The sequence below is a fragment of the Pagrus pagrus genome, assembly GCF_965226575.1.
Source record: "Pagrus pagrus genome assembly, chromosome: 5".
Classification (NCBI taxonomy): domain Eukaryota; kingdom Metazoa; phylum Chordata; class Actinopteri; order Spariformes; family Sparidae; genus Pagrus; species Pagrus pagrus.
Window position 1 is genome coordinate 35510262 of NC_140189.1, and position 12968 is coordinate 35523229.

A 12968-nucleotide genomic window follows, 5' to 3' on the forward strand; every position below is an offset into this window, starting at 1 on the left:
TATTAAACATTTAGTAAGTTCCATTACCAAGTATGCGAAACGCAGTTTGCTGATGATACCAGGATGTCCTACTCTGTCTGGACGCATTTTGCCAGCAGTCTTTTCTGCCTATTCTGACCCACAATCCTCAGCGCAGCAGAAGATCCGTCACATACAAACATTGTTCAACTCAATGGCAGATGAAAGCACATTTAAGTGTCAGTACAACGTTCTTTGTACTTTGTAAAACTTCGATGGATATTGGAGCAAGAGGGTAAAAGTTCAAGCCGACTGTCATGGTGCAGTATGGTGCTTTCCATCCGACTTCCAATCTGAAAGCATTCCAGAGTCAGTTGCTCAGAAAAACATGGATGCTCGCTGCAAACTGGTGTTTGAATGGAAAATCCGCCAACTTCACAAGTAACTGCAGCAGCTGATTTAACTGTTGAGGGCACTTAAAAAAAGACAGGACGAGTAGGCTTCTAACACGTACTCTCAGACTTCTACTGAGCACAGATCAACTGAATGACAGTGACGACAGCTACAAAGTTGTATTTTCTCACGTGTCACAAACAAACACTATATGAAGTAAAAATTGAGAAAGAGGGGAAAAGTAATTGTTCACTGTGCGCCGCCATACTGCTGTGATGTCATCTGTGTATATGTCGGTGAACATGATGGCCTACGAGGATCGGCTTGCAATACAACGGCGTCAGTCGAGTCCAGATCGGGGTAAACCTTTTCAGACGCACCTTCCAACAATCACCCAGTAGTCGTAGATTAATTAATCCAATGCAATTTATTGCGATCCCAAACGAATTCCATAAATCAGGATGCACAATTTCAAAACAATCAACCAATGGATAATCTACGAAACGAAACGAAAACAAAACTGAGAGTAAACTGATGGTATTCGGTGGTTAAAAACTGCATGATCACTGTATGATAAGCAAATCATAGGGGGAGCAATCATTCAAAATAACCAAGGCATAATACTGTTTCATGAGAATATGTACAATAATATAATAATTTTAAACATAAAAATAAAACACATAAATACCAGTATTCAAGCAGAAACATTTCATATATGAGCAATATGGCTCCAACACCCGAGTTCACAACTTGGAAATCCGACATGGTGTTGGAGGTCATGATGTCACTAACGCGACTGTTGGCTGTGTCGTCTTTACAATGACGTATTTTCAAAGTATTATATTTCATTAGTGTTATGACAAACATCATATGTGTGATTCATGATGAAGCTGATTTGTCTCTCTCCATTCCCTTCCAGACAAAGTTTTTATATAAGGTCCCATGATGGTCCACTGGAAGAGGCGTGACTGCAGCTCTCTACTGTATACATACTGCACGCAACAGTGTGTGCTTTGTAAGCTGCAATACGCACTAGAAGTAAGACGTAAAAAGTGTGTGATTCAGAAGGCACCAGCTTTACAACACATTCAGTTGTATCCAATAAAGCCAGATGTGCCACTGCCCTGGGTTGAAACCAGATGTTTTGGTGTCCTGATTGAATCTTTGTAAAGATATTTCTTACAGGATTTTTGATCAGTGCAGTCATTTAAAATAGTCCATGAGTCAATCAGCCTCAAACACACATGATCTCAACATGTTCAAACACTATAAGAAACAACATTAAATGAACTAGTTCATGAAGCTGCATCATAAACGTCAGGAGCGCCCACAATGAGATGACACCAGTCAGGACTTCTCCAGGGCCTGCAGACTCACACAGGCTTGTTGATGTTCTTACATCCTTGCTGACCTCTTGTGGAACAATGCAGCAGTACTGAAGCATGGTAGGAGGAGCCTCCTGGGCAGGCACAGGCAGGCTGTGTGTGTGTGTGTGAGTGTGAGTGTGAGTGTGACTGTGTGTGTGTATGTGTGTGTGAGTGAGTGTGAGTGTGACTGTGTGTGTGTATGTGTGTGTGAGTGAGTGTGAGTGTGACTGTGTGTGTGTATGTGTGTTAGCGTGAGTGTGAGTCTGAGTGTGTGTGTGTGTGTTGACTGTGTAAAGAGGGTGTACACCCTCGCCACTCCTCTCGTCTGTTCCTAAGGCTGCTACTTCCTGGATACCAAAAACAGTTCAGTAAGCTTCGGCCCATGATCACTGTGTCTCAGAGAAAATCCAGTCTTGTTTTCCAGTCAGCCGGCTGTTTTCATCACGCTGCTCAGCGTCTGGATTTAGAGGAGTGACAGTCCCATCTGTGTCTGACAGGAGGCTCTCCTGATCTGACCGGGCAACAGGACGGATTGGTAAGTATTACACCTCCACTGCTGATGTGATTCTTATTTATTAGCAGTTAATCTTTTCTGCCTCAGTGTTGTTAAAGTGTAGTTTTACAAAAAGGTACTAGAACACCAGGAATCCACACTCTTAATGTTTAACTACAACACCATTAAGCACATGTGTATTGATTTACTATTGTGAAAAGTTGAACATTGACCCATTTTTAATTTACTCCAAGATGCAGTATGGCATTTAAATCAAGAACATCAGCTCTAAAAGATTAATAAGATTACAATCTTGCATTCTTTTGCAAAAAATAACTGTAGAACTATTGAAGGACCGTGTCACAGGCTAGGCTGATCTCCAGGTATTGTGATGAACACTGTGGATGTGCAGTCAGACACAATGAAACACCAGGAGAGGTCCACTTCAATTAAGCTTCATTGTAGACTGTAACGTGTTGATGGACGATGGAAACTGAAGCTGGTTTATGTCCAAGCAGAAAACAGGTGAAATGCATTAGCACACTTCACACTAACCTAAATACATAGGAGCAAATATCTGGATGTGTTAACATTATACACATTCAGTCTAACTGCCCACATGAATGAACAAAGAACAGATAAGTCACATTTTCACTCAGACAAATGACTGCTGCTAATCAAGCCAGGCTCCTCCTACTTCCTGCTCCTCCTTCGCACCAATAACTTTACCATACGTATGCTATCTCTCTGCTGTTTTGATTTTCTACTACAGTAAGTTTGTTGTTGTGTCATATTTTGTTTATCACCAGAAGCATGTTTAGTGATGTTTGTTGTCTTCAGTGCCAATAAAATGATACATGTTTATAGAACAACAGAGACTGCAGCTAAATAATGTTTTAACAAAACAATCAGTAATGCAGTTATGTTTCCTGACAAGACGACTCCTGACTCTTCATACGAATCATTTTCAGTGTTTACACTCTGTAGCAGGTCTGTCTATGAGTGGAGATGAGCCTCCTGGGCAGGCACAGGCAGGCTGTGTGTGTGTGTGTGAGTGTGAGTGTGACTGTGTGTGTGTATGTGTGTGTGAGTGAGTGTGAGTGTGACTGTGTGTGTGTATGTGTGTTAGCGTGAGTGTGAGTCTGAGTGTGTGTGTGTGTGTTGACTGTGTAAAGAGGGTGTACACCCTCGCCACTCCTCTCGTCTGTTCCTAAGGCTGATTCGTATGACTCTTCATACGAATCATTTTCAGTGTTTACACTCTGTAGCAGGTCTGTCTATGAGTGGAGATGTAGGAGGTCTGTCTATGAGTGGAGATGTAGGTCTGTCTATGAGTGGAGATGTAGGTCTGTCTATGAGTGGAGATGTAGGTCTGTCTATGAGTGGAGATGTAGGTCTGTCTATGAATGGAGATGTAGGAGGTCTGTCTATGAGTGGAGATGTAGGTCTGTCTATGAGTGGAGATGTAGGAGGTCTGTCTATGAGTGGAGATGTAGGTCTGTCTATGAGTGGAGATGTAGGTCTGTCTATGAGTGGAGATGTAGGTCTGTCTATGAATGGAGATGTAGGAGGTCTGTCTATGAGTGGAGATGTAGGTCTGTCTATGAGTGGAGATGTAGGTCTGTCTATGAGTGGAGATGTAGGTCTGTCTATGAGTGGAGATGTAGGTCTGTCTATGAGTGGAGATGTAGGTCTGTCTATGAATGGAGATGTAGGAGGTCTGTCTATGAGTGGAGATGTAGGAGGTCTGTCTATGAGTGGAGATGTAGGAGGTCTGTCTATGAGTGGAGATGTAGCAGGTCTGTCTATGAGTGGAGATGTAGGTCTGTCTATGAATGGAGATGTAGGAGGTCTGTCTATGAGTGGAGATGTAGGAGGTCTGTCTATGAATGGAGATGTAGGAGGTCTGTCTATGAATGGAGATGTAGGAGGTCTGTCTATGAGTGGAGATGTAGGAGGTCTGTCTATGAGTGGAGATGTAGGTCTGTCTATGAGTGGAGATGTAGGTCTGTCTATGAGTGGAGATGTAGCAGGTCTGTCTATGAGTGGAGATGTAGGTCTGTCTATGAGTGGAGATGTAGGAGGTCTGTCTATGAGTGGAGATGTAGGAGGTCTGTCTATGAATGGAGATGTAGGAGGTCTGTCTATGAGTGGAGATGTAGGTCCGTCTATGAATGGAGATGTAGGAGGTCTGTCTATGAGTGGAGATGTAGGAGGTCTGTCTATGAATGGAGATGTAGGAGGTCTGTCTATGAATGGAGATGTAGGAGGTCTGTCTATGAGTGGAGATGTAGGTCTGTCTATGAATGGAGATGTAGGAGGTCTGTCTATGAGTGGAGATGTAGGAGGTCTGTCTATGAATGGAGATGTAGGAGGTCTGTCTATGAGTGGAGATGTAGGTCTGTCTATGAGTGGAGATGTAGGTCTGTCTATGAGTGGAGATGTAGCAGGTCTGTCTATGAGTGGAGATGTAGGTCTGTCTATGAGTGGAGATGTAGGTCTGTCTATGAGTGGAGATGTAGCAGGTCTGTCTATGAGTGGAGATGTAGGAGGTCTGTCTATGAATGGAGATGTAGGAGGTCTGTCTATGAGTGGAGATGTAGGTCTGTCTATGAATGGAGATGTAGGAGGTCTGTCTATGAGTGGAGATGTAGGAGGTCTGTCTATGAATGGAGATGTAGCAGGTCTGTCTATGAGTGGAGATGTAGGTCTGTCTATGAGTGGAGATGTAGGTCTGTCTATGAGTGGAGATGTAGCAGGTCTGTCTATGAGTGGAGATGTAGCAGGTCTGTCTATGAGTGGAGATGTAGGAGGTCTGTCTATGAGTGGATATGTAGGTCTGTCTATGAATGGAGATGTAGGAGGTCTGTCTATGAGTGGAGATGTAGGAGGTCTGTCTATGAGTGGAGATGTAGGTCTGTCTATGAATGGAGATGTAGGAGGTCTGTCTATGAGTGGAGATGTAGGAGGTCTGTCTATGAGTGGAGATGTAGGTCTGTCTATGAATGGAGATGTAGGAGGTCTGTCTATGAGTGGAGATGTAGGTCTGTCTATGAATGGAGATGTAGATCTGTCTATGAATGGAGATGTAGGAGGTCTGTCTATGAGTGGAGATGTAGGTCTGTCTATGAATGGAGATGTAGGAGGTCTGTCTATGAGTGGAGATGTAGGTCTGTCTATGAATGGAGATGTAGGTCTGTCTATGAATGGAGATGTAGGAGGTCTGTCTATGAGTGGAGATGTAGGTCTGTCTATGAATGGAGATGTAGGTCTGTCTATGAATGGAGATGTAGGAGGGAGTGTGGTGTATTAACTAGAGTGAGAACTGATTGTTGAACCCTTGATCCAAAATTCTGTGCTGGTCGGTGGCTGGACTCTCAAAAGACTCTCAGATGTTTGAGGGTTTGCAGGTTTTCTTTGAGTTTATCAGCAGATTCATCACTTGCTGTAGTATTTGATTTAAAGTAAAATATACAAGTTTTACAACTTTTATTTCCTTTAACATGTGTATTGATTAAGAAAAAGAAGGTAATCAGAAGTACTATATTGTGTCTGTAGGGGGTGCCAGAGGTCTGGACAGATAGATAGATAGATAGATAGATAGATAGATAGATAGATAGATAGATAACTTTATTAATCCCCTAAGGGAAATTAGGTTATCATAGCAGCAGGTACATTCAAGTACAAATACAATCAAAATACAGAGCAAATATAGAAACAATTAGAAACAATAAAGTACTATATACAATAAAATGCTTAAGTAGTTATGAAATAAAATACTGAGTAATCGAGGAGTAAAGGTAAGTGGAACACAAGGTGCAGTTGTATTGACAGTAATACATACAGATACCAACTGTATACCAACATACAGAATATTTTTCTTTTTCTTTTTTTAAGACAAAAATTGAATCAATGATTCAGTGAGCCAGGAATTTCTTTCTACTTTGAACTCCTGATTTCTTTTCTTGCACAAATAACTGGCCTCCATCAGTTACGTATCAGATTTGGGATTTGATAAGAAACAGAACTGATCACCCTCTCCGTCACAAACTGATTTCAGCTCTTTCCTTTCATCCACAGATTTCTGAGTCTTCCTGTCTTCTTCACAGCTTTTGAAATGTGGCTCATGGTCGTTTCTGTCCCGCTGCTTCCTGCCATCATGATGGTATCCAGCCGTTATCGTGTCAAAGTTGCCGCGCTGTGCCATCGAGCTCTGACCTGGGCACTGAGGCTGGTGCGAGGAGAAGTGTGTGTAAGGAGCACCCACGCCTTCGTGTTCTCCAAATGCACCCATGGCAGTGTTGACAGCGTCCTGGAGACCTTTGACCTTTACGCTGACACGCACCCCTCCCTCCACATCAGTCCACAGACTGGTCAGTATGCATTCATTTGTTTATGTACCAGGTGCATTAAAGGGGCACTGTGTAGTTTTAGAAAAAATTCAAACTCAGAATATTAATATTTACAATATTAATGAGGTAATAATACAAACTCAGAAATATTGTTTTTGTCCATAAGTGAATAAACAAGCTGTTCTCAGAGGAAAATAAGGCCCCAGAACACTGTTTGAGGCTAGAAAGGTGGCAGGGTCCGCCACATGTAAACAAAGTAAAACAGGTTGAGATGGTGTTGTCCTTTAAGGTCAGTTTGTTTATTCAGTTTGTTCAGTCAGTTAATAAAGATCTTTCTCTTCTGATTAAAATACGTATAGCACCTTTAAGTAACAAGACATCGCCCTTGTTAAATCAGGACAGAAGAAGATGTTAATGAGTCACAACATCATGCTAAAATACTTCACTCCAGTTGAATCTGGAATATTGACACTAGACACTGATAAACTTTCCCTGCCTGGATGTGTTTCGATGAATGTAGTCCGTCTACATTACAGGTCATTTGAATATTAATACAGAAGTTATATCTACCAGGTATAACTCAGGGTAGAGTGATACCTGCCTGTAGACGCTACAGAGACCAGCACAGTGTTGAGTCAGTGTAACACACATGAGGTCGGCAGGTGCACACAGTGATACATCGGAGCACTCGGAGTGTTGAAAAAAGACTCTTACTGGTTGTAAGTCATTATTTAGAGTCCCGGTCAGATGTGGAGTCAATAGGAAGGAGCAGCAAGAGAAGTTTGACTCCAGAATGAGTCACTAACTCAAGTTCCCGTCTCCGGTGCAGGAACATGAACACTTAACGGGACTGAGGTCTGACTCATGACAGTTGAGGCCACTGCTGATACTTTTTGTTAAAGTCACTGAGCTGATTTTGGTGATTTTGACGTTTTATTATTTGGTCGTTTCTTTTTCTTCTGTAATAGATTTTCAGTTGATGACGTCTCTGAGGTGGCAGTTGAGCCAAATCTGAAATATAAAACAAAACTTCCAGTAAAATCTCCCAGATCATTCTTTTAAAGGTGTACTATTGCAGGGTTAGTGTTGTTTGAGACATATCTGTGCATTAGTAATTCAGGAGAAGGATAGTGTGTTGCTGAGTTTCATATCCAGGTCTTCAAATACTTTGGCTTGGTTAGTATGCTACTCAAAATTAGTTCAGGATATTGGGATATTTCTGTTTCACTTAATTTTTTATTTTGTGTTTTGTGAATATTTTCTTGTCCCCAAAAATAATGCGGCACATTTCATTTGACCTTTACTGCACATCCATGCACATGCATCTATGCACCCATATCCCAATATCCCTAAAGAATTGTGAGTAGTGTATATTTGACGACCAGGGAATGAGAGTCAGTCGTCAGTCATGTTCCTCCAGAATCGCTCACTGCACCTTCGAACGGTTTGTTTAGAAACAGCAACCAACACATCTTGCACAGTGTGCCTTTAACACACCTACAGTGTGTAATACACTTTATATCAATCTTTAAATGAATTCTAACTCTGGGATGTAAGTATTTGACTTGACGTAGCCATGCAGTTATTTTTATATACAGTAGGCATTGTACATCTAACTACACATCTATTAGCCTCCCATCATATTAACAATGCACCAGTCAGTTTTTCACCTGGACTTTATTCTGTCCACAGGTGCTTTCATTGGAAAGACATTAGCTTAGGAAGACGGTGCTTTGTGTTTGAAAAGTCATCACCACAGTGTAAAAAAATCAGGTTAATAATTGGTCACAGATCTGTAAAGGAAATGACAAGTCATCATCTGTAATATTTGTTATGCTTTCATGGAACAACAGCGTCAGTTTGTGATTGAAAGCAGTTCTGGTTCAAAGCCGATGAAGATCTCAGCAGCACCCTGTCCCTGTCTTCTGTCCCAGCTGAGGCAGTGGATGAAGTGATGAGGCGTGTCCGTCCCTCCCGGGTGTTGGAGCTGGGGATGCACTGCGGCTACACATCAGTCCGCCTGATCTGTCTGCTGCCCCCTGCTGGCAGACTGATCACAGTGGAGATGGACCCACTCACAGCAGAGCTTGGGGAGGAGATCATACTGGTAGCTGGCTTCAAACACTCCCAGGTACACCCAGTAATCAAGCCTTTTATTTCAAATAGGAGCCAAAGTGAAAAACGTATCGCTCTTAAAAGGAAACTTATCTGAGAGGTTTTAATCTGTTGTCCTGTGCTCCTCTGATTCTTCCTCCTGCAGTTCCAGGTGTTGACATCTGGTTCAGCTGAGGCCATCCCAACATTGTGTCCTATTCTTGAGCCTGATCAGGGGACCAGTGAGGGGTTCAGTCTGGTGCTGATGGACCACGACCCCCAGCAGTACCTTCCAGACCTGCTGGCTCTACAGAGAGAAAAGCTCCTCAGCCCGTCTGGCTGCTCTGTCCTTCTGATCTACAGGAACCAAAGAGCTGAAGATCTCAGAGAAATCCTGGATCACATCAGAGCGAGACCTGACTGCTACTGCATCAAGTCAGAGCTCCAGTTTATGATAGAGATCTTCTACCAAGAGGAAAGCACGAGGGAAGAGAGGTGACAGTAACATCTAAAGATGTGGCTGTGTGCTTTTGGTTTTTGTGGACTATATAAACCTATAGTGTTAAATATTTAATATTATCTGTATTTACTTGTTGGTCAAAGATTTGGAGAATCAATTTGTCAATCTGTTGTCACCTCTCCTCTCAGCAGAAGAAACAAAGAAAAACTGACTAGATGTAGAGCACATAGGTTACCACTTGATGGCGCTCTCTGCTTTTTAAAGCACAGAAACTGGGGCCTCTGACTGGGTTTGACAAGGCAAGCCTTTAAAGGGAAATTCCAGTCATTTTAAGAGCTTACATGTCACTCCTGCACCTCAGGACAGCTCAAATAAATAAAAAATAAATACTTTTAAATCTCTCTTCAACAGAAAACTTTGAATCTGTGATTTAAGTTCAGTCACCTTATGTGTCCTGAGTTATTCATGACAAACTAGATGATCCACAGCCGTCTTGTTTTCATGCACACGCCCTCTTGTGCATGTTTTGATATTTACTTGCAGACCCCAATGTCAATGTTTACAATTAAAAAATAAAGCATTATATGGGAAATTGCTCTCAGTCATCAACACTCGTGCCCTAACAGGCCATTAATATCCAGGATTCAGTGTCCCAGCAAGCACTGCCTCATAAATGAGGAGAATCAGCACTGTTTTATGGGCTGAACTCAGATGGAGTTTTCCAAATTTGCCTCTAATGGCACTGCTGAGGCTTTGGAAGCAGCTGGAAAGCCATTACATGCTTAAGAGACAATTTACTGCAGAATTTAAATAAATAATATCTGTGCAAAAGCACGATTTAATTAAATGCAATATTTCCAGGAGCCTAGGGGTGGGTCGAGACTCTAGACAATTGTTACACAACAGCGTGATGAATGTTGTAATAACTAAAATTATACAAACTTACAGAGCTTTTATTGCAGCAAAAAGGGAGTCGGGGGGAAGTGGCGTTAACCTTCAGCTACTACACATTAGACATGGAGGTGAGGTGGTCAGGGATGAGAACTTTGTAAATGCATCCAGTCTGACTGTTCACTGTGACAGTCTCCACAGAGCAAAACAGGTAATGGGGCTGGCAGAATGTGACGAGCTGCATGAATACTTTATAATCTCATACAGGGATCATTAGCTGCACTGCAGGGGAAGTGGCGATTGCATTTGCTGAACACAGGAAACAACACAGACTACAGAAAGTAGACTACAGGCATCTGGGTTATTATCTGCTCCCCAACCGGTGCTTCTGCAGGAGCACAAACAACCAACTGATTTGAACCCAAAGTCTCACAATCAGAGTCAAAATATAACTTCTTTAATTCCAAATTAAGACATTTGGAAAAAAAGTGAACGCCCACTCAGAAGAAGTGATTGCCTGCATGAAAGTCAGAGCACACTGAATATTATTATCACTAATTAGCAATCTGGAGCGTTTCTCTTTGAAAATAGCAACATCCTGGGCGGGTGAAATCATCGCAGAGGATTTATTATTTAAAGCGATCCAATAAAAAGGGCTTTTGCAGTTTGTTTTTGAAAGAAAGAACTCGTGTCTTGATGAAGATTCAAGTCTTTGGATTCAGTTTTTGTTTGTTGTCTTTGTAAATGTTTACGACGGGTTTCTGAGCCAATATAGTTTTTAATTCATGAGCAGTTTTCCCATTTATTAAAGAAAAACGTGGCATAAATGACACGGTGATTTAACTTCATAAACTTAAAGTGAAGTGAAAAACCAAAGTATTCTCAACAAGTCACATGTTGGTGTGCTTAAAGGAACAGTTCACCCCAAAATCCAAAACACACGTTTTCCCTCTTCCCTGTAGTTTTATGTACGCATCTAGTTTAGCAGATATCGAGCGTAGAGGTGTCTGCCTTCGCTCAGATATAATGGACCAGATTGCATCGACTTGTTGGGCTCAGAGCAACAAAAGATACATTTGGAACTCAACTTTCTGAAACTCAGCAACAAAGTCTCAAACCTTGTTGTGAGCAGATTCATGTAGGAACTATTTTCTTTCTGTTTCACTGTGTAGGAGGAAGCGTGCTGAGCTAACTGTCATTACAGGGGATGGAATGTAACTAAGTACATTTACTCAAGTACCGGACTTAAGTCAAATTCTTGAGGTACCTGTACTTTACTTGAGTATTTTTCATTTATACTTACTTTATACTTACACTCCACTTCATTTTGGAGGGAAATATTGTACTTTTACTCCACTACATTTATTTGATATCTTAGTGCAGTTAGTACCAGTTACTTTAAGACTTCTACTCGAGTACTATTGAAATGGGTGACCAACACGATAATTTACTTTTACTCAAGTAGGACTTCTGGGTACTTTTAACAACACTGATTACACCATCACCATTATGGGGGCGATAATCCTCTTCAGTTGTCCGTGTTGGTCATTTCTATACGTGCAAGGTGGAAATAGTGTCTTTTTTATATCCTTGTTATTATGTCTACTTTATTTTTCTACTATTTTATATTTGTGTCTTTTTTTAATCTATCATTCAGTCCCCTTCCCTCCTGTTTTTGACACTTGAGCTGCTGTAACAAGTGAATTTCCTCGATGAGGGATCAATAAAGTCTGATCTTCTTTCTGTGAACCTGTCAAGCTGTTTCTCATGTTGATGTTTTCATATTTGTCGTTGACTGTAATCTGCTAAACGTTAGTGACTTTTTGATACGAGCATGCTTTTTAGAAACAGTGGCAGATTACAATAATTTTAGCTGAACCCACCATGTCCCCAGATAGCCAGTGTGTGATATGTAATTACACAAAATAGACCGACTGTGATGACTGCTCATTAGCTTCCACCATCTCAGTCTCCCAAACTCCCCACAACGAGCCAGGACGTGGTCAATTTCTCAGCTGTCAGATGTGATTTAACATTTCCTCGCCCTGCTTTCAGAGCACCACCAGTCCACACAATGATGTACAAGCAAATGTAAACACCGTGCACTATGACCACCCCAACCTTCGCCCCCTTCCTCCCAGTTCCCCTAAAAATTCCTAATTTAATGGCTTCAATTTCCGGGTTCCTCCTTCATCAGGCTATGAACCGTTCTCTGTGCGATGGAGGCTGGAGAGCTGATGTAAACACAGCTTTCAATTATAAATCAAAGTCTAAAAGAGCCACGCTCCCCTGCCCTCCGGCTCTCTGCACACAGGCCCAGCCTTCACAGCCAAACACCCCACATCGCACTGCTGGGAACTCATGGCCAGCTATTCACTGAGATAAGTTCACAACAGAGACAGAAACATCTTCAGTGTCCTGAGTGTCAAAGTTATGCAGAGAATGTTACGCTCAGCCTTTGTATGTGTTGGCTGCTACTTCAGCTTCAGCTTCAGCTTCAACTACATGATAAAACTGTAACACACAACAGCGGTCGGACAGTCCAGACAGTTTCACTGGAAAAGTGTTGATTTACAGAGGTGTGATATTCTGCCTTTTGTCCATCTTATGTTTCATGCAGAATACAATGGTTGAACAAGTTAAACAGAATTGTACATTTTTAGACTTTAGACTTTTATTTATCCCACATCGGGGAAATGTACTTGTTACAGCAGCAGGTAGACAGACACACAATACGTACAGGGGACATAAAAACAAGTACACTTAAAATACTAAAAAGGATTTAAATAAGAGACAGAAAATATACATGTGTAGAAAAATAAAATAAAATAAAAATAAAATAAAAAGGTATTAACAAGGTATTATTGCACACAGTAATTGCACAGAATGGTGGAGGTAGAAGTGGTAATAGAGCAAGATATGGTGGTGTTAAGGTGCTTATGGGGCTACATTAAGAGTTT

The 12968-nt window shown here is 41.6% G+C and overlaps 1 protein-coding gene across 2 annotated transcripts; it reads left to right on the forward strand.

The window, feature by feature from the left end:
• The first annotated feature begins 2031 nt into the window (after positions 1–2031).
• On the forward strand, positions 2032–11757 carry LOC311257294 (catechol O-methyltransferase-like). Of its 2 annotated transcripts, none has more exons than XM_084352835.1 (4): positions 2032–2253; positions 6292–6584; positions 8498–8694; positions 8824–11757. In XM_084352835.1, exons 2-4 carry the CDS (start codon positions 6329–6331, stop codon positions 9154–9156), a joined length of 786 nt encoding a protein of 261 aa, XP_084208961.1. In that variant the 5' UTR covers positions 2032–2253; positions 6292–6328; the 3' UTR covers positions 9157–11757. The 2 variants fall into 2 exon arrangements, with proteins under 2 accessions (XP_084208961.1, XP_084208960.1); XM_084352834.1 differs by lacking the exon at positions 2032–2253 and adding an exon at positions 2927–2982.
• Positions 11758–12968: the final 1211 nt, after the last annotated feature.

Excerpts from the sequence above, each read along its gene's own strand:
- LOC311257294 (XM_084352834.1), top strand. The coding sequence starts at position 2,948 with ATGCTATCTCTCTGCTGTTTTGATTTTCTACTACA. Across the intron at positions 2,983-6,291 it reads TGTTTTGATTTTCTACTACA|ATTTCTGAGTCTTCCTGTCT; the intron begins GTAAGTTTGTTG and ends TTTCATCCACAG. Across the intron at positions 6,585-8,497 it reads CCACATCAGTCCACAGACTG|CTGAGGCAGTGGATGAAGTG; the intron begins GTCAGTATGCAT and ends CTTCTGTCCCAG.